Genomic DNA, 27,369 nt, shown 5'->3' on the forward strand with positions numbered 1-27,369 from the left:
GTCCTCAATCAGCTTGAGAAGATGAGGCAATGCGGTGTTGGGGTTTTGCATGAACAGTATTATGTCGTCCGCATATAAACTAATTTGATGTTGTGTGCCCTTTTTTTACTTGCATATTTTTTTTTTTTACTTTCATATTTCTGTAGTGAAACGAGTATTGGCTTAATTCTTTTTTGCAGGCCCTAGAAACGTAATTAATGTACAGTGTAGTTACATATAATGATATGCAATGCATATACGTATTTTTTGTATATCAAATACAGCACTTTATTTACAGCATATTTTGAGATTGAATTAATTGTGTGTCTATGATCATCTTCTTTTTATATATTTTTTTTATTGATCTTTTTCCCCCTCCTTTTTCCTCCGATTTTCTCCCATCCCAATGTTAGTCGTTATGCCAATTCCCAATCCCCTTCCTGGTCGCTGCGCACTTACCCCCCACAGTCGGTCTGGGAGAGTGGAGGCTATCACGTGCTTCCTCCGACACACGTCTAGCCAATCAACCGCTTCTTTTCACCTGGCAGCGCGGACTCTCACTGAGAGGGTGTAACGTGTGGAAGGATCACACTACCCCCCTTAGATCCTATCCGTGCTGAGCAGGCGCCCCCGACCGAACTGTAGGAGTCGCTGTTTACAACGACCCGGACCCACCCCACCAGCTTTTCCCACCCTCTAATACTGCCAATTGTATTAGTGTGAACGGCCAGCCAAGCTGGTGACAACGCCGGAGCTGTGAGCTGGATTTAGTCGTTATGCCAATTCCCCCCTCCCCTTCCTGGTCGTTGCGCGCATGTGCCCCCCACTTGTCGGTCTAGGGAGCCCCGATGTCTATCAGATGCTTCCTCCGATACATGTGGAGACAGCCAGCAGCCTCTTTTCACCTGCCAGCAAGGACTCTCATTGGTGAAGTGTAACGTGTGGGAGGTCACACTACCCTCACCATCTCCCTCCCTCGCTGTGCAGGCGCCCTGACCGACCTGTAGGAGTCGCTGTTTACAATGACCAGATTACCACCCACCGGCTTCCCTCCTGCTGACACTGCCAATTGTGCCAGTATGACGACCGGCCAAGCCGGAGGCACCGCTGACAGCCGGATTCGATACCAGTGTCTCTGCGGTGGTAGACAGACTCTTAGTCCGCTGTGCTACCCGGCCGCCCTCAGTGGAAATAATTTTTATAATCTTTGGCACGGTGTGAGATGGAGAAAAAGCATATTTCCTCAAAAGAAAACCGAAACCTAAGTCCTTTACGTTCTCCCTTCTACCCCTCCGTTTCGAGTCAACATCTGAAAACACTTGGGCCAGATGGATTGCTAGAGATGATCACTTCCCCTAGACCCACAAAATAATCTGGGTAAATATAGTGGTAGGGCCAAGTGATAGGACCAAGACCAAGTGGTAGGGCCAAGACAAAGTGGTAGGGCCAAGACCAAGTGGTAGGGCCAAGACCAAGTGGTAGGGCCAAGACCAAGTGGTAGGACCAAGGTGGGGGGGGGTATTGGGATCTGACCTTAACCCCTTTCTCAGAGACAATGTGTGTTGTTTGCATGCAGTGCATGCATGGAGGGAGGGAGATACGTCAGAGAAGCAGAGAGCAGCTGGGGGAGTGTAAGCACAGAACAATTATGTCAGAACCCGACATACAGAAGAACCAAGGAAATGTATTGAGCGGAGGGAGGGAGAGGATGAGTGGATGATGGAGAAGGAGGGAGGGAGAGAAGGAGTGGATGATGAAGGGAAGGAGGGAGAGGATGAGTGGATGACTGAGAAGGAGGGAGGAGAGAATGAGTGGATGATGGAGAAGGAGGGAAGGAGAGGATGAGTGGATGACAGAGATGGAGGGAGAGTGAGTGGATGATGGAGAAGGAGAATGGAGGGAGAGCATGACTGAGAAGGATGAATGGAGGGAAGGAGGAGAGGAATCACTGATGGAGAGGATGAGGGTTGACCTCACAGTGGTATTACGCCACACTTATGCCACTTTCCTCAGTGGAGTATGATGCTATCTCTGTGTCACTAAAGGGTTGACTGATTTCAACTGCTTCCCTATTTTCTGGAATCGTCCTAATGCTCCTCAACGTGACGCAAGCACCGTGTATGACGGTTAACTCACTTGTTTCACCCTCTATCCATGTTTTCGTTGCAATTTTCTTGTTTTGCTTTTTTTCGCCTCGGGCTGGCTGATAATGATTATGCTAATCTGCGTATCAACCGATTTGGTTTATGGAAGTACGTGCTGATGGTAATATCTCATTTTACGTTTTTTTAACTGATGACCGTTAGTCTCTTTGTGCATCATTATCGCACATCTTTTGAAATGGTCAAAGCTGTAGGCAAACTTGTAAAAAGTCATTAACTTAAAGTATATGATATCTTGGAACACATTTTGTATGGACTTTGTTGATCCAAGTGTTTACATAATGAGGCTGTTATCATGTAAATTTAAGATGTAATCGTTCACCATTTTCTCCTGAGATTTGAAAAATCAGTAAACAGTTAGGTACAATGCAGAAAATGAGGTAAAAAAACTTTGAGGTAAGGTGCAATTGCAAATGAGGTATGAATGTAGTGCAAATCTCTTTAATAATAGATCAATATAATGTAGTGTTAAAGTGTCTAGTGAGTGGTAAGGTGAGTGTTTGTTTAACAGTGAGTGTGTGCATGTGGATGTTTGTGCAATGAGTGTAGATGATGGGTTGTTACATGAAGTCATTGAGCATCCTGATGGCCTGGGCCCAGGAGTTCAACACATTGAATCCCTATTGATTGAAAATGTGTATTAACAGATTGCAGAATGGGTACAATACAGTACAGCTCAATACACACAATTGTTAAGGGGATGCCGACCAGAGAAAGTCTTTCGTCTTGTTTACATCAGGGTCCCCCATTTTCAATTCATAATGAGTTGAAATGAATGAATACAAATCTGATCCAATCAGATGGGGATTACAAGGTTTGAACTCCTGGGCCCTGGGGATAGAAGCGCTCTGACTGTACTTGTACTTGTGCAATGACAGTGAATGTAATCTAATCTAGAGGACATCAACTGACCTGGTGTGATGTCTGTGTTCTCTTCTCCCCCAGGAATCTGCATCATATTGGTGCATCTGCTTATTAAGTTCAAGTTGCATTTCCTTCCTGAAAGTGTGGCAGTCGTTTCCTTAGGTGAGTACATCTTGTGTGTTTAATGCATGGGGCGGACAAGCTCAAGGTTTTTAGACCTTGCTTGCGAGGCACGCTGGGTCTAAACTAGACTTCCTCCTTTTTTAATTTTTAATTTTTGCAAGGCCTGACAGTTTTGACAAAAGCAAAGACTGATTTGGGAGCTGGCAAGAATGCTCCGTTTCTGTTTCCAGAACAAATATGAATAATGGAGTTCAGTTCTTGATCCAAAACGCCTGCTCTCATTCTTTTCCTCTCTCTTCTCCCTCTTTTCCTTGGGTCTTTTCTCTCTATAGCATTATGTGTGTCACAGTAAACTCGCAGGCCTATTGCTCAAGTGTGTGGGTGCGTGTCTGTGTGTCTGTCTGTGTGTGTGTGTGTGCGTGTGCGTGTGTGAACTCAGTCTCGGAAGAAGACCTCTACATTTAGGGCACAGGATGGGCAGACGAAAATAGGCTGTCATTTGTATACACAGCCTGACACGGTAGACGGTAGATGTACCTTCAAGATAAGTCGGAGAGAAAGCAAGACGCACTGTTCTGGAAGCGTCACCCCAGACTTCCCTGCAACGTCATACTGTGTAGAAGAAAGAAGATGAAGTCATGTTGTTACCAGCCAGGTCACTCTGGGTCACTCCCTGGAGTGTCCGCCGGGGGTTATGACCTTTTTACTCACACAAACCCACTAACACACAGTCGCATACACATCCATACGGACCCAGCTGACCTTCTCCCTTCCTCTTTGCGTGTGTGTCCTGCTGCACAATGCGCCCCGGCCCGGTCCTGCCACGGGGTGTTTTGGAGCAGGGGGTCTCTGCTCAGGAGAGATAACGCTCCCTGCCTACCGTTCAGGAAGGACCCGTGTTCTCTTTTCTCCTCTCTTCCCTCCCTGGTGTCATCCGCTCATTCTCTCCATTCCCCCGCTCGCTATCTTTTCCTCATTCCTCATGCGCGTTGGGGGAGTGTGTGTGTGTGACACAATTATTCTGTGCTTGTGCTCCCCTCAGTCTCTCTCTCTCTCTCTCGCTCTCTCTCTCTCTCTCTCACCATATCTCCCCTGTTACCCTTTACATGCCTTTGTGTGTCGTCGTCGTCGTCCCCCCCTTACCCCTTTTTTTAATTAATGTGTCTCCTTCGCCGTGCAACACGAGAGCTGGCCTCCTCCACCCCAGGCCCAAGGGGACGTTTTCAAAGACACGACTTAAACAATGGCTCTTTTAGCGAACGCAGTGTAACTCATCTACCTTTTTACATTTTTCAAACTACACAGGACACGTTGCCAGAGAGGCCATTTGGTTAACTAGATAAGACAACACACTGAGGCTCCATTTTGCACATCCATTCATGCTCTTTCTGCTGAGGTCTGTGGATTGGGGTGCCTGCGGGGGTGGGGGTACTGTTCTGTTGACATTTTCACCTAAAACAATGAAATATTTAAAGCGCCGTCTGGCAAGGCGGCTGAGTGGCGCAGTGGGCAAGGCGCTCGCCACTAACGCAGGAGATGCTGGTATCGAGCCACGCTCTCGGCGTTGCTACCGGCTTGGCCGGTCGTCATACTAACACAATTGGCAGTGTTAGAGGGTGGGAAAGCCGGTGGGTGGGGATTGAACGTTGTGGACAGCGACTCCTACAGGTCGGTTGGTGCGCCTGTACAGCAGAATCAGGAAGTATCGGGGGCAGCGTGAGCCTCTCACACGTTACTCCTCGCCACTGAGAGATCGCGCTGTTCAGGTGAAAAGATGCGACAGCTGCCTCCTCGTGTACCGGAGGGGACACGTGATGCAAGGCTTGGTCCTCACTGCAGCCGACCAGTGGGAGGCATAGTCTAGCAACGTTTGAGACAGGGGAGGGGAGAATTGAAGGGAAAATTGGCAAGGCGAAATTGGGATGGGAGAAAAATAGAAAAATGAGGAGAAAAAAGTGGATTAAAAAAAAAACGCAGTCTGGCGATTTAGGCCATGTTTAGACGGAAACGCTAGCAGGTGAATCCGGAAAAATATTTTTTCGGATGTGCCTTTTGTTTATACGGCAACAGCGTTTTTGCGGGGAGAATCCGCAAAAAAGTTAGACCACCTTCCTGGGTGGAAATCCTAGAAACGATACACCTTCGCGCTATCATCTGAACAGTCAAACCGCATAAAACTATGACGAAAGGGTTGTCAAGGCTCTCGTCGCATACTGCTTATGTCACAGGCATGCGCCAGTAGCCTAGAAGCGTAAACAAAGCGAACAAGCATGTCTGATTCTATCCACGGAGATCACCTGAAGGCTACATTGGCAGTACTTTTAAATACACAAATCAGTCCAGCGGCTATCGCAACTATTAGTGACTGGAGCCACTGTCTATGTCAGGGGTTCCCAAACTTTTCAGGCCGTGATCCCCAAATAACGGTGTCAGAGAGCCGCGACCCACACTATTATAGGAGGTAAACTTTTTTTTTTTTTTTTTTTTTTTTTATACTTTTTTTTTTAATTTTTTTATATATAAATGGTATGGTATGGTTGAAACATGCACACGTTCAAATGCACACACACTAATAAGCATTGGAGGCTTTTAACCAGGGCCGGATTGGGGAAATCATTCAGGCCAGGAAATATAGTGCAGAATATAGCCCCACTCCAGTCAGGCCACTTTTTAAGCAGGGGGTCTTTGTTACAAAGACTTCATTTCCTGCATTCTGGTGCAGGAATTTTTTTTATTTGTACCCTTTAAATGCCAGTGTTTGTGATGGCATCACAAATTATTGTTAAACAGGCTATGTATGATTAGCAACAACACTGATTTTGATGGATTTTTCAGTTTTTTTGTAATGTCAGATTGAAAATAATACAATATTTTATTCAACTTCAGCCCTGATCATAACACCACATATTCATTTTATAATTATAACCCTTTAAATGCCAGTGTGTGTGATGGCATATATTTGCAATATATCAAATGCAAAGTAGATTTTTCTGGGGGGGATTATTACTAGGGATGCACGATATTGCTTTTTTGACACCGATACCGATAACTTTATGCTCTTCAAGCCGATAACCGATATCGAAAACTGATATTTATTGTATTATAATATTTTTTTTTATGTATATATTTTTTTTGATCAACATTTTTTTTTTTCAACATGAAACAAAACATATCACAATACAATAATACATAAAAAGACTTCCCAGGACAATAACTTAACACCAACTTAAATGTGACCTAACCAGACAACAGAAACAAAAGCCAAGACAACAGTTTTGACTGATAAAGTGACTATATTTATTTTTCCAAATGAAAATTCACAATCCGTCAACAGCTTGTGGTGCATCCAACCTAAGCCGCTCGAAGCTTTTTGTTCTTCTTTTTTCAAAGCAGAGCCTTGAAAAAGAGGCTTTGAGTGGACACATCACCACCTCACATCACCACCACAACGGGTCACCTGCGGCATCACCACCGCCACGGTGTTGGGGGCCCGCTTGTACCTATTGACGAGTCGTTTGCTAAATTAAAGAAGTTTGACAGAAGGGCAACCAGCCAGGCAGCGCTGTTATCTCACGGGACGAGTAGCTACATTAGTTAGCCAACAACCAGCCAGGCAGCGCCGTTATCTCACGGGACGAGTAGCTACATTAGTTAGCCAACAACCAGCCAGGCAGCGCCGTTATCTCACGGGACGAGTAGCTACATTAGTTAGCCAACAACCAGCCAGGCAGCGCCGTTATCTCACGGGACGAGTAGCTACATTAGTTAGCCAACAACCAGCCAGGCAGCGCCGTTATCTCCCGGGACGAGTAGCTTCATTAGTTAGCCAGCAACCAGTCAAGCTAACGTTAGCTGGCTCCAGCAGCTTGTTGATGTCGTCTGGAGCATTTAGCCTGCTGGCTACCTAGCTCCACTTCAACCAGCATCGGGAGATCCAGCAGCTTGTCGATGTGCTAATAGCCTCAGCAACCTAACGTTAGCTTGCTGAGGCTATTAGCACATCGACAAGCTGCTGGAGCTCCCGATGCTGGTTGAAGTGGAGCTAGGTAGCCAGCAGGCTAAATGCTCTGCGACGCTGAACTGCATGCGCCGGTCTGTCTGTCTTGTGGAACGTCTGCATTGCATTTATTACAAATAGCAAGCGATCTTTTTACTCTGAAACTCCGAGTACCGACGCGGCCATCTTTGTTATTAACGTTAACTTGCGTGGCTACGTCACAGCCAAGAAAGGGAGCGCTGGATTTGTGTAAAACGCCCTGTTCCTAAACCACACGCTGTCAGTCGTAGCACAGTACTGACAAAACGGGAGGAGACTTTAGTCAAAACAAACGCACTTCATTCCAATTCACCCACACCGCATTTTTTTTTACCAAAAAATATATTATATTATCGGAGCTATTAATAGCGTTATCGAGTTTATCGGGATGACGTCATAATTGCTGATTATCGGCCCGATAATTATCGGCCCGATAATTATCGTGCATCCCTAATTATTACAGGCTAGCATGTGTCAATGATTAGCAACAACAGTTTTTTTGTAAGGGTCCCGCCTCCACCAATCACATGCGGCTCCCTTTGTGTGTGTGTGAGAGCAAGAGAGCGAGAGAGAGAGAGATAGTTCTCCAACTTGTGTGAGTTGCAGTGATCTCCTGGTTGTTCCCCACCTAGGTTATCTAACTATTGCGCTGCTGCAACTAGAAACACTGGCCTGGCCCGCTTCTAAGTTCAGTGGCCTGACAAAAAGAAGAAAAAAAAAGGATTACAATTTTTTTTGGATTCAATTTTTTTTTAAATCATCTGGCGACCCCCCCCCCCCGCGACCCCGACTTTGGGAACCCCTGGTCTATGTGACTCTGCTTTGGTCCAATCACATTCCCCCACCCACAGTCTGCGAATCAGAGGCAGAGTAGGGCGGGTCTTCACAGCATGCCTGGTTGTCTCAACGACCTGAGGCAGTGTAGCGTATGGGTTGCGTGATTGCGAAACCTAGCCGCATTTCTCGGAGACGCTCTCTGATTGGCACTGACTGACGCTCTCTGATTGGCCACTGACGCGTTTGCCCAATCGCGTGACGAGCTGTGTCTTTGCCCATTTCCACGTCAAACAGCCTGCAAACTACCTGCCGTTCTATCGCCATGCTCTAAGGCAAACTCTAACCTTAACCAACTTCGAAAGAGTGCCTAAGCTTAACCGTCGAAAGAACTTGCCGTCACGCTCTAAGACAAACTCTAACCATAACCAACTTCGAAAGAGTGGCGGCTACATGGCGTAGTGGGCAAGGCGCTCGCCACGAATGACGGAGACGCTGGGCTTGCCTGTTCGAGCCCAGCGCTCCACATTGCTTTCAGTTTAGCTGGTCGTTCATACTAATACACATTGGCCGTATTAGGGGGTGGGAAACTGATGGGTGGGGATTGGGCGTTGTGGACAGCGACTCCTACAGGTCGGTTGGTGCGCCTGCGCAGTAGAATCAGGAAGTGTCGGGGGCAGCGTGAGCCTCCCACGCGTTACTCCTCGCCACTGAGAGATCGAGCTGCGCAGGTGAAAAGATGCGACTGCTGTTACCTCAAGTACCGGAGGGGACTTGTGCTATGTATGACTTAGTCCACATTGCAGCCGGCTTGTGGGAGGCAAGAAGCAGCGTTCGTGACAGGGGAGGGTTGAATTGGATGATACGAAATTGGGATGGGAGAAAATATAGAAAAATTCGAGAAAAAGTGGATAAAAAAAAAACCAACTTCGAAAGAGTGCCTAAGCTTAACCAGTGTAGAAACAGGCGTCGGCCAATCAGAGAGCGTCGCCGAGAAATGCGGCTAGGTTTCGAAATCACGCGTATGGGTTGCGTGAATATTTTCCCTAACGGAGTTGCACTTCCGCGTTCGGTTTGCGCGATCTGATTGGCCACTGACGTTTCTGGTCATGTGACATCTGCGCCAATCGTGTGACAGCGGGGCTCCGTCATCTCGAGTCTTTACAGCCTCGTCTGCGCGCAGAATTCCATCCCAAAACACTAGTCTACTCTAAACGCAACATTAAAAATGAGACCGCAAGACGACTTTTGCGGTTTCTGTTCAGACTCTCTCCGTCTAAACATGGCCTTAGAGTGTATTTTTTGTGTATGCTCTCTCTCTTCTTCTTTTTTGACTGTCTTCTTGTTCTTTCCAGGGATCCTCATGGGTGGCTTCATTAAGCTCATTGAGTTCCAGGAGCTGGCCAACTGGAAGGTAATGTAGGACTGGCTGTTCCACCCCTGCTCCTTATGTTATTCTCCTACAGTCCTTTCCACGTCGAGAACAGGTCTGGTCTGTATCCACGCACGCTGCAGCACCGGTGACCCCACAGGTTATCTCTGGTTTTGTTTCCGTCAATAGAGGAGGTGGGGGGGGGGGGGGGGTCGCTTGGTTCAACTCTTGTTTGAGTTTAATTGATTGAGTATGGGAGAAACAAACAAACAAACAAACAAACAAACAAACAATACCAAACTGAACGTGTTGGTCGTGTTTTCTGCAGGACGCACACAGTGCATCACTTCCTACTTTGGAAGCAGGACGAACCCCCCAAATTACACTGTAACACAATATGCTGCCCAACTAGATAATTGAGTCTATTAACAACATAACCACCCTCTCTCTCTGTCTCTGTGTCTCTCTCTCTCTCTCTCTCTCTCTCTCTCTCTCTCTCTCTCTCTCTCTCTCTCTCTCTCTCTCTCTCTCTGTCTCTCTCTGCACTGCACTGCTTACTGTAAATTATAATGATGACACAACTCCTTCTCTGGGACTCTCCCACTCTCTCTCGCTCTCTCTCTCCTCTCTCACACACACACAAACTATCTTTCTCTCTCTCTCTTACACACTCTCTCTCTTTCTCTCTCCAACGCACTCTCTTTCTCTCTCCCTCTCTCACACTCTCTCACACTATTTCTCTCTCTTTCTCACACTTTCTCTCTCCAACGCACTCTTTCTCTCTCACACACCATCACTCTCTCTCACACACACTCTCTTTCTCTCGCTCTCTCTCTCTCTCTCTCTCTCTCTCTCTCTCTCTCTCTCTCTCTCTCTCTCTCTCTCTCTCTCTCCCTGATCTCTTTTACTGTATCTTTTCATCTCTCTCATTCTCTGTCCGTCTCTCTCTCTCTCTCTCTCTCTCTCTCTCTCTCTCTCTCTCCCTGATCTCTTTTACTGTATCTTTTCATCTCTCTCATTCTCTGTCCGTCTCTCTCTCTCTCTCAACCCCTGGCCCCTCACTTTTGTCCACAGAGCTCATCTCTTTCCACCTCCTCTCGTTTACCTCTACAGTCACGTGTTCCTCCCAGTGTTCCCCCCTCTCCCTCTCTCTCTCTCTCTCTCTCTCTCTCTCTCTCTCTCTCTCTCTCTCTCTTTTGAGCCCGCCCACCCCCCTCTTTTTTATATCCTGGTTCTCACAGTCTTTAATTAACATTCCTTGTTCTCTTCCAGTGAGCGAGGGAGCGAACGAGTCGGAGAGAGAGAGAGAGAGAGATAGAGAGAGAGAGTGAGAGAGAGAGAGGGAGAGAGAGAGAGAGAGAGAGAGAGGCAGGTTGTGTCAGTGTTTCCTGCACACAGGGGCCCATTGTTCATTAGCCCCGGGGCCCCAGGGTGTTGCTGAGTCATCAGTCCCCGTAACCAGAACCCCTGTCCCCCCTTTTACCCCTGTCCACCCCACCCCCCACCCGGCTACTATCAGGACGTGTGTGTGTCTGTATGTGTGTTTGTACACGCAATGTGCCCGGGATGCTGTCTCCGTCACTTGCCGCGGTGGATGTTGCGGTTGGAGCACAGCGGCCCACCTCTCCCTATCCTCCCTGCACCTCCCCCTATCCTCCCTGCACCTCCCCTATCCTCCCTGCACCTCCCCCTATCCTCCCTGCACCTCCCCTATCCTCCCTGCACCTCCCCCTATCCTCCCTGCACCTCCCCTATCCTCCCTGCACCTCCCCCTATCATCCCTGCACCTCCCCCTATCATCCCTGCACCTCCCCCTATCCTCCCTGCACCTCCCCTATCCTCCCTGCACCTCCCCCTATCATCCCTGCACCTCCCCCTATCATCCCTGCACCTCCCCTATCCTCCCTGCACCTCCCCCTATCATCCCTGCACCTCCCCTATCCTCCCTGCAGCTCCCCTATCCTCCCTGCAGCTCCCCCTATCCTCCCTGCAGCTCCCCCTATCCTCCCTGCACCTCCCCCTATCCTCCCTGCAGCTCCCCCTATCCTCCCTGCACCTCCCCTATCATCCCTGCACCTCCCCTATCCTCCCTGCACCTCCCCCTATCCTCCCTGCAGCTCCCCCTATCCTCCCTGCACCTCCCCTATCCTCCCTGCACCTCCCCTATCCTCCCTGCAGCTCCCCCTATCCTCCCTGCACCTCTCCTATCCTCCCTGCACCTCCCCCTATCCTCCCTGCACCTCTCCTATCCTCCCTGCACCTCCCCTATCCTCCCTGCAGCTCCCCTATCCTCCCTGCACCTCCCCCTATCCTCCCTGCACCTCCCCCTATCCTCCCTGCAGCTCCCCCTATCATCCCTGCACCTCCCCCTATCATCCCTGCAGCTCCCCCTATCCTCCCTGCACCTCCCCTATCATCCCTGCACCTCCCCCTATCCTCCCTGCAGCTCCCCCTATCATCCCTGCAGCTCCCCCTATCATCCCTGCAGCTCCCCCTATCATCCCTGCAGCTCCCCCTATCCTCCCTGCAGCTCCCCCTATCATCCCTGCTCCTCCCCCTATCATCCCTGCAGCTCCCCTATCCTCCCTGCACCTCCCCCTATCCTCCCTGCACCTCCCCCTATCATCCCTGCAGCTCCCCTATCATCCCTGCACCTCCCCTATCCTCCCTGCAGCTCCCCCTATCCTCCCTGCACCTCCCCCTATCATCCCTGCACCTCCCCCTATCATCCCTGCACCTCCCCCTATCATCCCTGCAGCTCCCCTATCATCCCTGCACCTCCCCCTATCCTCCCTGCACCTCCCCCTATCCTCCCTGCTCCTCCCCCTATCATCCCTGCAGCTCCCCTATCATCCCTGCACCTCCCCCTATCCTCCCTGCACCTCCCCCTATCATCCCTACAGCTCCCCCTATCCTCCCTGCAGCTCCCCCTATCCTCCCTGCAGCTCCCCCTATCATCCCTGCAGCTCCCCCTATCATCCCTGCAGCTCCCCTATCATCCCTGCACCTCCCCCTATCCTCCCTGCAGCTCCCCCTATCCTCCCTGCACCTCCCCCTATCCTCCCTGCACCTCCCCTATCATCCCTGCACCTCCCCCTATCCTCCCTGCACCTCCCCCTATCCTCCCTGCACCTCCCCTATCCTCCCTGCACCTCCCCCTATCATCCCTGCACCTCCCCTATCCTCCCTGCAGCTCCCCCTATCCTCCCCGCACCTCCCCCTATCATCCCTGCACCTCCCCTATCCTCCCCTATCATCCCTGCAGCTCCCCCTATCATCCCTGCACCTCCCCTATCATCCCTGCAGCTCCCCTATCATCCCCTATCATGCCTGCAGCTCCCCTATCATCCCTGCAGCTCCCCTATCCTCCCCTATCATCCCTGCAGCTCCCCTATCCTCCCCTATCATCCCTGCACCTCCCCTATCCTCCCCTATCCTCCCTGCAGTTCCAGGACCCGTTATCACTCCACAGCGTTCCGGAGCAGCCTGGAGTCCCCCCCCCCCCACACGCACACGCACACACACAGACACACACAGACACATACAGGAGCTGGAGATCCTATTGCACTGGCCGCACATATTCTAAGTGGTTTGTAGGTCTGCTTGGGCTTCAAAGGACCTGGGCCCTAATGCAAATCCATTATGTCTGACCTATTTGTTTTGGAGAGAGCGAGAGTCTCCCGAGAGACAGAGATTTCCACACAACCTGTTCAGTGAGTAACGCTGCCAGTGGCTAAACTGGGGGCCTGTCAACATGATTGTTTTCAAAATGCGATCCTCTTGGAAAACCGCGCGGATACAGAGTGCACCGGCCTGTCGGTCAGTGCGTTACCGTCCAAAGGTAAAGCAGGGGGGCCCCCTCTGCCCTCCAAAAGCATCTGTGAACTGTTCACAGAATGCCTTAAAAAACACGAATAAAAAGAAAAATGAATAGAAATATTATAAATGAATGAATACAGTTAAATACAATTACAATATTGTGGGACTGATCGGAGTGTCACTATGAGACGATATTGATTTCTTCTCTTAGGTCATGGCAGGCTGTTACATAGAGTGCGGCAAGCTCCATGGATTCCGGCACCTCCCCACAACATTTCATCACTTGTTTTGCTGTTCCTGTGGATCTTCATGGTGTCTCTTCTCCATGGGTTTCTGTCCTGTGACGTGTGCCTCTGGAGGGTTGCATTTGTAAAGAAGACTCCTGATGCAATAATAGGCCTTGCATGCTTTTGTCTGTCAATGAATTAATAGCCTTGTCAAACCTGGTCTATGATGCCTAGTTGTACTCCATGTTGTGCTGCAATGTGGATTATCACAGAGTACAACTCTATCTTGATTTTGCTCAGATTGATGTCCATAGCCCAATTTTGACAATGGTTCTCAGTAGTTAGCAGTGAGAGGCTTCTCTGTAACCCATGCTCTGTAGGGGGCAGTAATACCAGGTCATCAGCATACATGAGGAATTGTATTTCTGTTCCTTGTAAATCAAATGGCTTGGGGACTGTTCAAGTAGAGTAGCTAATGTATCGATGTAAATATTGAAAAGGGTAGGAGATCAGTAGCAACCTTGATGAACTCCTCGCCCTTGTTTAACTCTGTTCTTTGGTTTCATTTTCTTTATTAAATATTTTTCTTTTTTACATACTGAATACTTGGATTTAATCGGTCGATACAGTCCCCCCGGCCCCCCGTATAGCACATTGAATGAGTTGGAAATATAGTCCATTGTGCCAAAGTAAATTAAATGGCTTTTTTAAATCTACAAAATACTTTCCCTTTTTATGTTTTGTGGACATGGTTTTGTATCCAAGATGTAAATATAGTCAGATGTTTGATTTTAAGGTAAGAAGCCAATCTGGATAGGATATTGTGTCCCATGAGGTATGTCATAATTCTGGAATTTAATATACCACAGAAAGGTTTTCAGAGATTACTATTAACACAAATCCCTCTGTAATCACTGGGGACAGGCTTGTCTCTGCTCTTAAATATGGGAGAAATCAGACTTATCAAATCAAATCAAATGTATTTGTAAAGCCCCAATCACAAGTTAATGTCCCCATGGGCTGGACATGTCTTCTTTTAAACAAGTCAAGAAGAAACATCACAATAAACCAAGAACAAAAAACCCACCATGAAATCCAAAATAAATAAATGCAAAAAGCACCACAGGCAATGTGGAGGAGAGAAACCTTAGAAGGGCCATTCAAGGGGGGGGATCCCCCTTCTTGGATGTCGGTGATGGTAGTGTTGTTATAGGTGGAGAATAAAACAGGCGAAATAATGGTATGTATGTACATATACGTGTACTAAAACACAAACATGTACTAGCAACTGGGGTACATAAGAAAAATGTTGGAAGATTTAAATAGAATAGAGCTAAGAAAAACAACAAAAGAGAAGGCATAGGGAAACGAGCGCTAGTATGAAAATAGGATAAAGGCAAAATGTCAAAGCTCGGAGCTCAAAATATCAGTCATATTCCGTTTGCACATGAGTATGTATTCCGTTCGGATCCATTTTAAGTATGGGGGAGACGTAGAGAGGATCGCATCAACTTGGCCATCACCACGGGGCATCCACCACCTTGGTCATCACCACGAGAGTATATCAGTATCCACTCACAGGAAGACAGGAAGACTGGGACAGGCATTAGACAGTTTGCATGTTTGTGGTGGGCGGACATAGCAATAGAATAGATACATGTAGTAAGCATATATGTGAATAGAATAGAAGTACTTAACCCAGCAATGAACTAGAACAGGCATCGTTTAGACGTAGGTCGGACAGAAGACGGTATGAAGCTGATCCATGATCTCAATGGTGCTCTCCAGATCACTTACTTTCTTTCTCACTGTAGTTCTCTCTCTTTCTCTTTATCTCTCTCTTTGCCTCTTTCTCTCTCTCTCTTTGCCTTTCTCTCTTTGTCTCTCTCTCTTTGCTTTTCTCTCTCTTTCTGTCTGCCTCTTTCTCTATTTCTCTTTCTCTTTGCCTCTCTCTCTCCCTCTTTATCGGTCTGTCTCGCTCTCGCTCTCGCTCTCTCTCTCTCTCTCTCTCTCTCTCTCTCTCTCTGCTCTACAGCTCAACACACCCGTTGCTATCTTTGATGCTGGCTCCGTCTCCCTTCAGCCAGGCTGTTTCTGAAGCTGGCCCACTGACTCAGGCTAGCTAGCCTCCAGTACCAAGCCCTCAGGCAGCAGCATCCTGTCATCCCTGGCTCTGCTCTCTTCCTCTCCTCTGCCCTCTTTCTTTTCTCTCTTCCTCTCCTCTGCCCTCTTTCTTTTCTCTCTTCCTCTCATCGGCCCTCTTCCCTCTCAACCCTTCCATCTCTAGTCCTCTCCTTCCAATCCGGCACTTGGTAAAATGGTAAATGGACTGCATTTATATAGAGCTTTTATCTAAAGCGCCTTACAATTTTGTTCCTCACATTCACCCATTCACTCACATTCACGCAAGGAGCCAACCTGCTCATCGGGAGCAGTTAGGGGTTAAGTATCTTGTTCAAGGAGGAGTGGGAATCGAACCAGGAACCTTCCGATTTCTAGACTCTCTACCTCCTGAGCCACTGTCGCCCGCAACTTGTAGCAAGCCCCTCCCTCATTGGATACTGGATGGATACGGGCTGATCGGTATCGGGGAATTACCCGGATGCTAAAAATCGGTCTCCCCTACACCGTGAGAGGTTGCCTCCGTTTTCTTCTCCTTCATCCACCCTTCGGCGCTGACACGGATCAGGAGAAGAGAGTAGGAACAGTTAGAGTTCTGTTCATGCCGCCCCGGCAGCCATTTCTCTCGTAGACGGGGAGGGGCATGCAGAGAGATACACAGGCGACAGACGTTTGCATCTGCAGTGTACTATAGATGATAAGAAACGTATTTGCTCTCTCTCTACCTCTCTCTCTCTCTCTGTAACAGTATATTAAGCCCCCTGTAGAAGAAGCATGTACTTATAATAGATCTCTCCCATGTCAGAGAGAGAGAGAGAGACACAGGGAGAGTGATTTTAATTGTGGTTTCAGGGGGCTGTTTTCCCATGAGGTGATGTCACTGCTGTGTGTCAAAGCTGAGCCCCAAGGGACCCTGAGCTCCCCAAAAGAAGATCTCTCTCTCTCTCTCTCTCTCCCCCCCCCCCCTCTCTGCTGTCTATCAGTATCTGACAGCTCTCTTCCCTCTCCCTAACCTCCCGAGTCCATATATCTGTGTTTTATGCTTTCTTCGCGGTCCATGTTCAGAGTGGTTCGGAGGCCAAAAGCTGTATAGAAGGAAATTAGCGTCTTTACTGGCAAAGCGCTGGGCAGTGGTGGTGTTGGCTCTGCTCGCATACATCTATAAATACATACGTGTGTGTGTGTGGGAGGGAGAAGTGCACATCCATGGAGAGCCTGTTCCTATGTACACGCCTGTTCCTTCACCCCAGCAGCACAGATTCATACATGTGGCTATGTGGAACATGTGAACGCATGCATGCTTGAGTACAGCTGCAGATGTCGGGGGGGGGGGGGGGGGGGGGTGGTACATACATGCATGCATGGCTGGCTGGCTGGCTTTTCCTCCGGCCTCAGCTGTGAATATTCATGCTTGACCTTCCACCTCCTTTCACACCTGAGCTACTAAATGTCAGATGAAGGTGGTGAGCTGAAGGTCTCTCTCATAGGGCCGCGCTGCCTGGAGTCTGAATGCGGGATGAGGCGGTGCCGGCAGTTTGAGGTGAGGAGGCGGTGCCGGCAGGATGAGGTGGTGTCAGCAGGATGAGGTGGTGTCCTCATGAGGTGGTGTCAGCAGGATGAGGTGGTGTCAGCAGGATGAGGTGGTGTCAGCAGGATGAGGTGGTGTCAGCAGGATGAGGTGGTGTCAGCAGCATGAGGTGGTGTCAGCAGGATGAGGTGGTGTCAGCAGCATGAGGTGGTGTCAGCAGGATGAGGTGGTGTCAGCAGCATGAGGTGGTGTCAGCAGGATGAGGTGGTGTCAGCAGGATGAGGTGGTGTCAGCAGGATGAGGTGGTGTCAGCAGGATGAGGTGGTGTCAGCAGGATGAGGTGGTGTTAGCAGCAGGATGAGGTGGTGTCAGCAGGATGAGGTGGTGTCAGCAGGATGAGGTGGTGTCAGCAGGATGAGGTGGTGTCAGCAGGATGAGGTGGTGTTAGCAGCAGGATGAGGTGGTGTCAGCAGGATGAGGTGGTGCCGGCAGCATGAGGTGGTGTCAGCAGGATGAGGTGGTGTCAGCAGCATGAGGTGGTGTCAGCAGGATGAGGTGGTGTCAGCAGGATGAGGTGGTGTCAGCAGGATGAGGTGGTGTCAGCAGGATGAGGTGGTGTCAGCAGCATGAGGTGGTGTCAGCAGGATGAGGTGGTGTCAGCAGGATGAGGTGGTGTCAGCAGGATGAGGTGGTGTCAGCAGCATGAGGTGGTGTCATCAGGATGAGGTGGTGTCAGCAGGATGAGGTGGTGTCAGCAGGATGAGGTGGTGTCAGCAGCATGAGGTGGTGTCAGCAGCATGAGGTGGTGTCAGCAGGATGAGGTGGTGTCATCAGGATGAGGTGGTGTCAGCAGGATGAGGTGGTGTCAGCAGCATGAGGTGGTGTCAGCAGCATGAGGTGGTGTCAGCAGGATGAGGTGGTGTCAGCAGGATGAGGTGGTGTCAGCAGGATGAGGTGGTGTCAGCAGGATGAGGTGGTGTCAGCAGGATGAGGTGGTGTCAGCAGCACCAAAAGCCGTTCCCGCCGATGACTCATTCTGGAGACGTTTCCCTTGAGAATGATCCTCAAATGTCCCAATAATTATAGGCTCCTCACCCCTGGGGCCAACTTACTATGGAAACATTACTATACGCTAATACGCAGTGTAACCCCTTCCTCGTCTAAAGCCTAGTCTATAGTGTGGAGTGAAGCCGTGGTATTTGCTACATCTCATCTCTGATGCCCTTGTGGTTCTAAGCCCTTAATAAAAGGTTGTCTGGTAAATAATGTGGTACCGTGTGGCCCGGTGCTTATCAAACCATAACGTCAGTCATCTCATTGAAGTCATGGGGGCGATTGGCCCTTTTCTAATGTTTGAACATGTTCACTTCCTCGAGCACCGTCTGTGTCACTGGGCAATGGGTCATCTTCTTGTGTGTACGGTATATGAAGGAAGTAACTGTCTGGAATCTCTTGTTTATATATCACCAGTGAATATCTAAACGCTGATGACGGTCACCGTTTTCATGGAAATAAACATGTCACTTGTGAAAAACCAAATTCACTTCTGCTACAAACTACAAGTACTGTACTTGTGCTGTATCATCATGACAATACATTTTAATCTAATCTAATCTAATCAGATTTTATCCTGTCGTCGAGAGGCCACATACAGCCAATGATCTCTGGTACAGTGTGATAAACAGTTGATGTTTGCTATGCAACTCAGCTGAAGTTAGTTAGCTAGTTAGTTTAGTAACTCACAGTTAGTTAGAGCTCTGCCTCTTATCTGGGGTGCTTTGCGTCTCTGCTTTGCATCTCTGCCTCTAGTAGTGGGGGTGCTTTGCGTCTCTGCCTCTAGTAGTGGGGGTGCTTTGCGTCTCTGCCTCTAGTAGTGGGGGTGCTTTGCGTCTCTGCCTCTAGTAGTGGGGGTGCTTTGCGTCTATAGTAGCGGGGGTGCTTTGCGTCTCTGCCTCTAGTAGCGGGGGTGCTTTGCGTCTCTGCCTCTAGTAGTGGGGGTGCTTTGCGTCTCTGCCTCTAGTAGCGGGGGTGCTTTGCGTCTCTGCCTCTAGTAGTGGGGGTGCTTTGCGTCTCTGCCTCTAGTAGTGGGGGTGCTTTGCGTCTCTGCCTCTAGTAGTGGGGGTGCTTTGCGTCTCTGCCTCTAGTAGCGGGGGTGCTTTGCATCTCTGCCTCTAGTAGTGGGGGTGCTTTGCGTCTCTGCCTCTAGTAGCGGGGGTGCTTTGCATCTCTGCCTCTAGTAGTGGGGGTGCTTTGCGTCTCTGCCTCTAGTAGTGGGGGTGCTTTGCGTCTGCCTCTAGTAGTGGGGGTGCTTTGCGTCTCTGCCTCTAGTAGTGGGGGTGCTTTGCGTCTCTGCCTCTAGTAGTGGGGGTGCTTTGCGTCTCTGCCTCTAGTAGTGGGGGTGCTTTGCGTCTGCCTCTAGTAGTGGGGGTGCTTTGCATCTCTGCCTCTAGTAGTGGGGGTGCTTTGCGTCTCTGCCACAGTGTGTTCTCAATTCTTTCCTCAGTTTTTTTCTTTTTTTTTTTTTTTTTTTTTTAACCTACCAAAGGATGTGCATGTTCTCCTCTTGTTAACAAACTGCTACTTCACATATTGAACCTGTTAAGTCGCCACATGAGGCAGGCGAGTCAAAGTGATTCCGAAAAAGAACCTGCTCCACTGGTTCCAGGGCCCCTGGCCCAGCCTTCCCTTATCCTGGTTCCAGGGCCCCTGGCCCAGCCTTCCCTTATCCTGGTTCCAGGGCCCCTGGCCCAGCCCTCCCTTATCCTGGTTCCAGGGCCCCTGGCCCAGCCCTCCCTTATCCTGGTTCCAGGGCCCCTGGCCCAGCCTTCCCTTATCCTGGTTCCAGGGCCCCTGGCCCAGCCCTCCCTTATCCTGGTTCCAGGGCCCCTGGCCCAGCCCTCCCTTATCCTGGTTCCAGGGCCCCTGGCCCAGCCCTCCCTTATCCTGGTTCCAGGGCCCCTGGCCCAGCCCTCCCTTATCCTGGTTCCAGGGCGCGTCTATATTAATCCCAGCCGAATAGTGCAAGAGCGCTTCCGCATTCTTCCCCATTTGCCGGTAAGCAATGCGCATTTCCTTTTCCTTCGCCCAGGTGCCGCGCATGCGCATGAGGTCCTCGCTTGGTTCAGACCCCCATTCAACACGGTTAATCACAGATGCCAGAACGCGCCATATTAAAGCCTTTGGTTCATATTAGCAACGCTGGTCAATCACATTAACGCTGGTCAATCACATTAATCACAGAACACGCCATATTAAAGCGCTAATACGGTATATATTTATATATATACGCGATGGACGCAACAGGCGATCACTGCTACTGTACACAAGAGCAAATCTGCCGCCGTGTGAATATGGTAAATTAGAACATGCGTTGTCTTGTCTTGACTCACTGTTACTAACATTCGCTCTATTAAAACAACTGTGATATATCTCCTGCATCTTCTCACCGGTCTCTCATCTCGCTAGTGAGTTCAAGGGAAAGCTTCAAGTACAGGAAGGAGACATTAGACTAATTGCAACACGCAGTCACACAGGTTTCCATAGGCGTATATGTCACACTGCTATAGTACGTAGCATCAATGGACTTGGAACTCCTATTGTACATTTGACTGCTTTTAATCCTTGCCAACTATTTACTGACTCATTTCTGTCTGTGTGACCCATTGTCTGGCAGTCCTGCTGAATATTTAGCTCTGCAAACACATGTAACTACTTCAGTTAGCTTATTCAATTGGGTTAAAGGGTAAATTGTTAAATGATTGTATTTGTAAAATGACATTACATCTCCATCTGGTAGTCTATATTAATGTCTTGGTTTTACCTTCACTGACGATGCCCAGTAACTTTTTTCGTTGTTGTATAAAGTTGGCATAATTAGTCATATTTTTTCCTTTTTTTTTTTTCCCTTTTTCATATTGTGTTCAACTTTACATGAGTTGCTTGAGGATACTGCAGTCACCACCACCAGAAACAATAAGAAATTAAGGAGACTGGTTGATTGACTTCTTGATACAAGGACTACATTGTCTAGACAACATGTAACTATGAGTTTTAATTGTAATTGCTGTATTGTGTGACCAGGGTTTGTTTACTTTGGTAATTGTATGTTTTGAGCTGTACTGTACTGTACCCATTCTGCAATCTGTTAATAACGTTATGAATGGCCGAAATAACATAACGTTACAAAGTACAGTTGACAGCTGCGTTGTGTTAATGTACAGCGAAATAACGTTATGGCGTTATGAAAGTACAGTTGACAGCTGCGTTGTGTTAACGTTACAATGTACAGGGAAATAACGTTATGGCGTGTTATGGCGTTATGTGGTCCTCGTTTGGATAATATGTAACGTTACAATGTACAGCGAAATAACATTATGGCGTTATGTGGTCCTCGTTTGGATAATATGTAACGTTACAATGTACAGCGAAATAACGTTATGGCGTTATGTGGTCCTCGTTTGGATAATATGTAAAGTACAGTTGACAGCTGTGTTGTGTTAACGTTACAAAGTACAGGGAAATAACGTTATGGCGTTATGGCGTTATGTGGTCCTCGTTTGGATAATATGTAAAGTACAGTTGACAGCTGCGTTGCGTTAACGTTGCAATGTACAGGGAAATAACGTTATGGCATTGCAAGTGAATCTGGTCCGCGTCGCGATAATATACATGTATTCCATTTCATTTCGGCGTCTGAACGGCGAAAAAGAAAATGCGCATTTGGAGGGCGTTACCGGGGCCAATCAGGGCAAAATGCGGAAGCGCTCTTGCACTCCTCGGCTGGGATTAATATAGACGCTTCCAGGGCCCCTGGCCCAGCCCTCCCTTATCCTGGTTCCAGGGCCCCTGGCCCAGCCCTCCCTTATCCTTGCCTGAACTACGAGGGTGGGGGAACCGCTCTCTCTCTCTCTCTCTCTCTCTCTCTCTCTCTCTCTCCTCTGACCTGAGCTCAGACGTGGGAGTGATTTGTCTTCAGCTTGTGTCCAGCCGAGGCCGTGTGCGCGCGGGGGAGCGAGCGAGCGAGCAACGAAGCCCCCCCCCCCCCCCACCCATCCACACAATGAGGGAGATTGTGGACTGGATTGAGTAAATATATAAATAACGGAACAGGAGACACAAGGGCTTGGATCTTCTGGTAGAAAGCTGATCTGACATCAGTGACACCACCCAGAAATAGAGAGACCCCTTCCCACGCACACAGACGTACATGTGTACACACACATTCATTCATTCATTCATTCATTGTGACTTCCAGGCACAGGAACACTGCATAATATGTGCAACTCACACACACACGCACACGCACACACACACACACGCGTGCGTGCGCTGAGCAGTACAGTAACACATGGTGCCTCATGAGCCAGAGTGGAAGGCAGCAGCACATGATGCGTACGCCTTGTCTGGGATCCCGGCCAGTTCAGCTGACAGGCAACAATGATTTCATTATTATTGCGGAAATTATCAGAAAGGGAAGGACACTGGGATACAGTGTGTGTGTGTGTGTGTGTGTGTGTTTTCTTCAATCAATATCTGAGATAAAAAAGAAAATGAAAATAATCTAACCATTGTACCATTTACATTTACATTACAAAGTGCATTTACCATCATGCACTTTGCTACTAAATAATCTATATGCCTATATTACTACCTACTGTGATAATAGTCATTACTACTACCCATTCACTCACACATTCACACACTGACGGTAGAGACAATCATGCAAGGTGCCGACCTGCTCATCGGGAGCAGTTAGGGGTTAAGTGTCTTCACTCAAGGACACTTCGACACGCTGCCCCGGAGGAGCGGGAATCGAACCGGGAACATTCTGATTACCAGACGACCACTCTACCTCCTGAGCCACTGTCGCCCCACAAGTTCAACACTGTTTGAGAACATTGTTACTCAGCTGAATGAGTGGTACCCTTCCTGCTGACCTGTTGTACAGAACTTGCCAGTCGCTTTGGATGAAAGCCTTCAGCTAAATGACTAAAATCTAAATTTAAATGTGAGTCAGAGTCCGAGATATAGTACATGGTAGAGGTGTGACGATGTGACGGCCAACAGTGACGATCTGACCCAAAAATGTAACAGTACATTAGTGTTTTTGCATTTGGGATGGGCACTAATATACAGTTCTGAAGAGACGCACGATTCTCACCCATGTCATCACTCACATGTTTGTAGCGGCGTCCAAATGGTGATCACGCTAAAGCTGCTGTAGGACTCCTACCATGTGATCACTCTAAAGCTGCTGTACTCCTACCATGTGATCACTCTAAAGCTGCTGTAGGGCTCCTACCATGTGATCACTCTAAAGCTGCTGTAGGGCTCCTACCATGTGATCACTCTAAAGCTGCTGTAGGGCTCCTACCATGTGATCACTCTAAATGTGCTGTAGGGCTCCTACCATGTGATCACTCTAAAGGTGCTGTAGGGCTCCTACCATGTGATCACTCTAAAGCTGCTGTAGGGCTCCTACCATGTGATCACTCTAAAGCTGCTGTAGGGCTCCTACCATGTGATCACTCTAAATGTGCTGTAGGGCTCCTACCATGTGATCACTCTAAATGTGCTGTAGGGCTCCTACCATGTGATCACTCTAAATGTGCTGTAGGGCTCCTACCATGTGATCACTCTAAAGGTGCTGTAGGGCTCCTACCATGTGATCACTCTAAAGGTGCTGTAGGGCTCCTACCATGTGATCACTCTAAAGGTGCTGTACTCCTACCATGTGATCACTCTAAATGTGCTGTAGGGCTCCTACCATGTGATCACTCTAAAGGTGCTGTAGGGCTCCTACCATGTGATCACTCTAAATGTGCTGTAGGGCTCCTACCATGTGATCACTCTAAATGTGCTGTAGGGCTCCTACCATGTGATCACTCTAAAGCTGCTGTAGGGCTCCTACCATGTGATCACTCTAAATGTGCTGTAGGGCTCCTACCATGTGATCACTCTAAATGTGCTGTAGGACTCCTACCATGTGATCACTCTAAATGTGCTGTAGGGCTCCTACCATGTGATCACTCTAAAGCTGCTGTAGGGCTCCTACCATGTGATCACTCTAAATGTGCTGTAGGGCTCCTACCATGTGATCACTCTAAAGGTGCTGTACTCCTACCATGTGATCACTCTAAAGGTGCTGTAGGGCTCCTACCATGTGATCACTCTAAAGGTGCTGTACTCCTACCATGTGATCACTCTAAAGGTGCTGTAGGGCTCCTACCATGTGATCACTCTAAATGTGCTGTAGGGCTCCTACCATGTGATCACTCTAAAGCTGCTGTAGGGCTCCTACCATGTGATCACTCTAAATGTGCTGTAGGGCTCCTACCATGTGATCACTCTAAATGTGCTGTAGGGCTCCTACCATGTGATCACTCTAAAGGTGCTGTAGGGCTCCTACCATGTGATCACTCTAAATGTGCTGTAGGACTCCTACCATGTGATCACTCTAAATGTGCTGTAGGGCTCCTACCATGTGATCACTCTAAATGTGCTGTAGGGCTCCTACCATGTGATCACTCTAAATGTGCTGTAGGGCTCCTACCAGCGTCTTTGGGTTACTGAAAAGCGCTTTAAAAATAAAATGTATTATTATTATTATTACCATGTGATCTCTATGTGCTGTAGGGCTCCTACCATGTGATCACTCTAAAGGTGCTGTACTCCTACCATGTGATCACTCTAAAGCTGCTGTACTCCTACCATGTGATCACTCTAAATGTGCTGTAGGGCTCCTACCATGTGATCACTCTAAAGCTGCTGTACTCCTACCATGTGATCACTCTAAATGTGCTGTAGGGCTCCTACCATGTGATCACTCTAAATGTGCTGTAGGGCTCCTACCATGTGATCACTCTAAATGTGCTGTAGGGCTCCTACTACTATGGTGGCCATTGGTGTTACATTCTCAATTAATGGTTTAGTTTCTTTCCACAATATGAACTTTTGGAGCACAATGTGAGGCTGATACAAGTTGGTTCATGATGTCGGACGCCACATACAGGCACACACACAAGATGCACAATTAAGAAACAACAATGAATACAAGAATGGTAACAATAAGTAGTAGTACTAAGATAAAATGAAATATACAATGAAGTAAGATCAAATAAAATGGTAAATTATTTACTGCAATTATCTACAACAGTGATGGACAATGACACATGTAGACGTATTGCTGAACCTACTGCCTGTGGCTCAGGACAACAGGCCTCTATAGGGAGGTGTAGTCTGACGTCACTTCAGTTTCCCGCGCGGTCCACCCGTATAGGGATTTATCATTGGGAAAATGTATTATCGGCTATTGGAATAATTCTGCCTCGTGAATATTGGCAAGCTTTCCATTTTTGCACAAAATGTTTTCCCTTCTATCACTAACATTATTGTTGTTATTGTGTATTTCAAACAAACAGCATTTTTGGTTGAAATAAAATTTAAGTAATTATTTTACGATTAATTGCAAATTGTTTCATGTTGAGCTATAGATTGTTGATGAATACACACATGCCAATGTTCATGCTTTATTTGTGTTAAACGAGACCATTTAGAATACATTGCAATTTCAAGCGAGGTGGACTGGCCGGAAACAACAATGATGTAACCACTACACCTCCCTATAGTAGGTCAGAATCTATGCTGTGTATGTCTGAGTTGGTCATCCCCAAGTAAACAGACTGATGTGTTTTGACACACGGGCTGTTGCCAACATAGTTCAGTCCTCCCTCCCCCCCCCCCCCCCCCCCTCCTACCCCCCCCCCCCCCCCTACCCCCCCCCCCCCCCCCAATGGCTTAGTGTGCAGTCACCTGAACCAGCCCAGAACTGACTCGCTACATCGTACAAACAGGAGAGTAAAGAGTGGAGGATTGCGTAATCGCTACATTGTCTGCTTCTATTATTTAATGGAACCATCCATAATTCGCTCACTTGTACACTCCGATTAGCCTAGGATTTGCATTCAGATGAAAGAATGTATGTAGGCCGAGCTAGCCCTTAGGCTCGCTTCGGGGAGGGAGCGCGTCACAGGATGTCGAGCAACACGCTGTGTCCGTCGGAAACGGCATCAGCCGTCTGTTAGACGTTTCATTATGTTGCCTGTCCACTGTACTTCATAAGCTTCTTTGCACACCAACACTGACTTGCACCACGAGATGCTGATTAGGCCTGGCTGTGTTTTCTGTTTCTTCCAACAGGAGGAGGAGATGTTCAGACCAAACATGTTCTTCCTTCTGCTCCTGCCGCCCATCATCTTTGAGTCTGGATACTCTTTGCACAAGGTGTGTTTTCAAGTTTTCAAGTTCTGTTTTATTTGTCACATATAAATAGGTACATGCACATTATAGTGAAATGCTTGGTTCTGTATGAGCCTCCTGAGATTGTGCTTCATACAGTAAAAGTAAAAGAATAAAGACCAAACACTATACAAAATATACAATATACAAAACTAAAATGTGCAAAGATGAGGTAGAAGAGGTAGTGCAAAGAGGTATATGTGTGCTGTGCGTGTGTCTGCTATCAAGTTGCTTCTTTGTTTATGTGTAATGCAGGGCCATATAATTAAGCAATAGTTCACATCAGGCTGTGGTATATGGTTATTATTTCACAGCTAAGGGGCGTTGTTCGGTATATAATAACCATAATACCATGGCCTGAAGTGAGCTATTCTCTTTATGAAATGATACCAATTATGGCAATATGAATACCTGGCAAGGTTTCATAAAATAAACACAGAGCAACAAGACATTTTACAATTTATTGGTAACAAAACCATTCTTCAGACATTTAGCAGAAGGGTTGCCAAGCAACACACAGACACAGTGGAAAACATGCTTGTCTTTTTCAGAAAGCTAATGTTATGCTAGCAGGCACTATGGTCGCTAGAGTTGCATACGATTTGCAAACAGTGAATTTGATTTAACAGTAAACAGTTTAACACACAGCCTAAGTCTTTATTTGTCATGCAGATGAACACACACACATGTGAGATGGGCGACACACAGGAACACACACACGCATGCATTGGGTCGCAGATGAAATGCCTCTCTGCTCTAGTCTTGACCCATCCCGGCGTCCTTCCCCCCCCAAGGGCAGCTGGGAGCAATGCGGTGTGGGCCGCTCCCCAGGGACCAATCCAAGTGCTCCTGTCCATCTTCGTCAGGGACATTCTTAGTTAGTGTTTGTTCTGCATATTTTTCCATTGGGTTTATCTCTTTTTCTGGAGGGGAAACCCTTGCGAGCACGGGGGGAGAACATGCAAACTCCACACAGAAAGGCCAGGGAGATACCCCACCTGGGTACCTGCCAACCCAGCAACCTGGGCCCCAAGCGGGAATCGAACCCAGGACCTTCTTGCTGTGAG

The 27,369-nt window shown here is 48.2% G+C and overlaps 1 protein-coding gene across 1 annotated transcript in view; it reads left to right on the forward strand.

The window, feature by feature from the left end:
* Positions 1 to 27,369, forward strand: part of slc9a8 (solute carrier family 9 member 8) — an 84,177-nt gene that overhangs the window by 22,351 nt on the left and 34,457 nt on the right. Inside the window, exons 3-5 of the mRNA XM_084333116.1 lie at positions 3,087 to 3,167; positions 9,294 to 9,352; positions 26,204 to 26,289. Coding sequence (XP_084189242.1) covers positions 3,087 to 3,167; positions 9,294 to 9,352; positions 26,204 to 26,289 — 226 coding nt within the window. The remainder of the gene's footprint in view (positions 1 to 3,086; positions 3,168 to 9,293; positions 9,353 to 26,203; positions 26,290 to 27,369) is intronic.

The sequence above is a fragment of the Notolepis coatsorum genome (assembly GCF_963971535.1).
Source record: "Notolepis coatsorum genome assembly, chromosome: 17".
NCBI lineage: Eukaryota > Metazoa > Chordata > Actinopteri > Aulopiformes > Paralepididae > Notolepis > Notolepis coatsorum.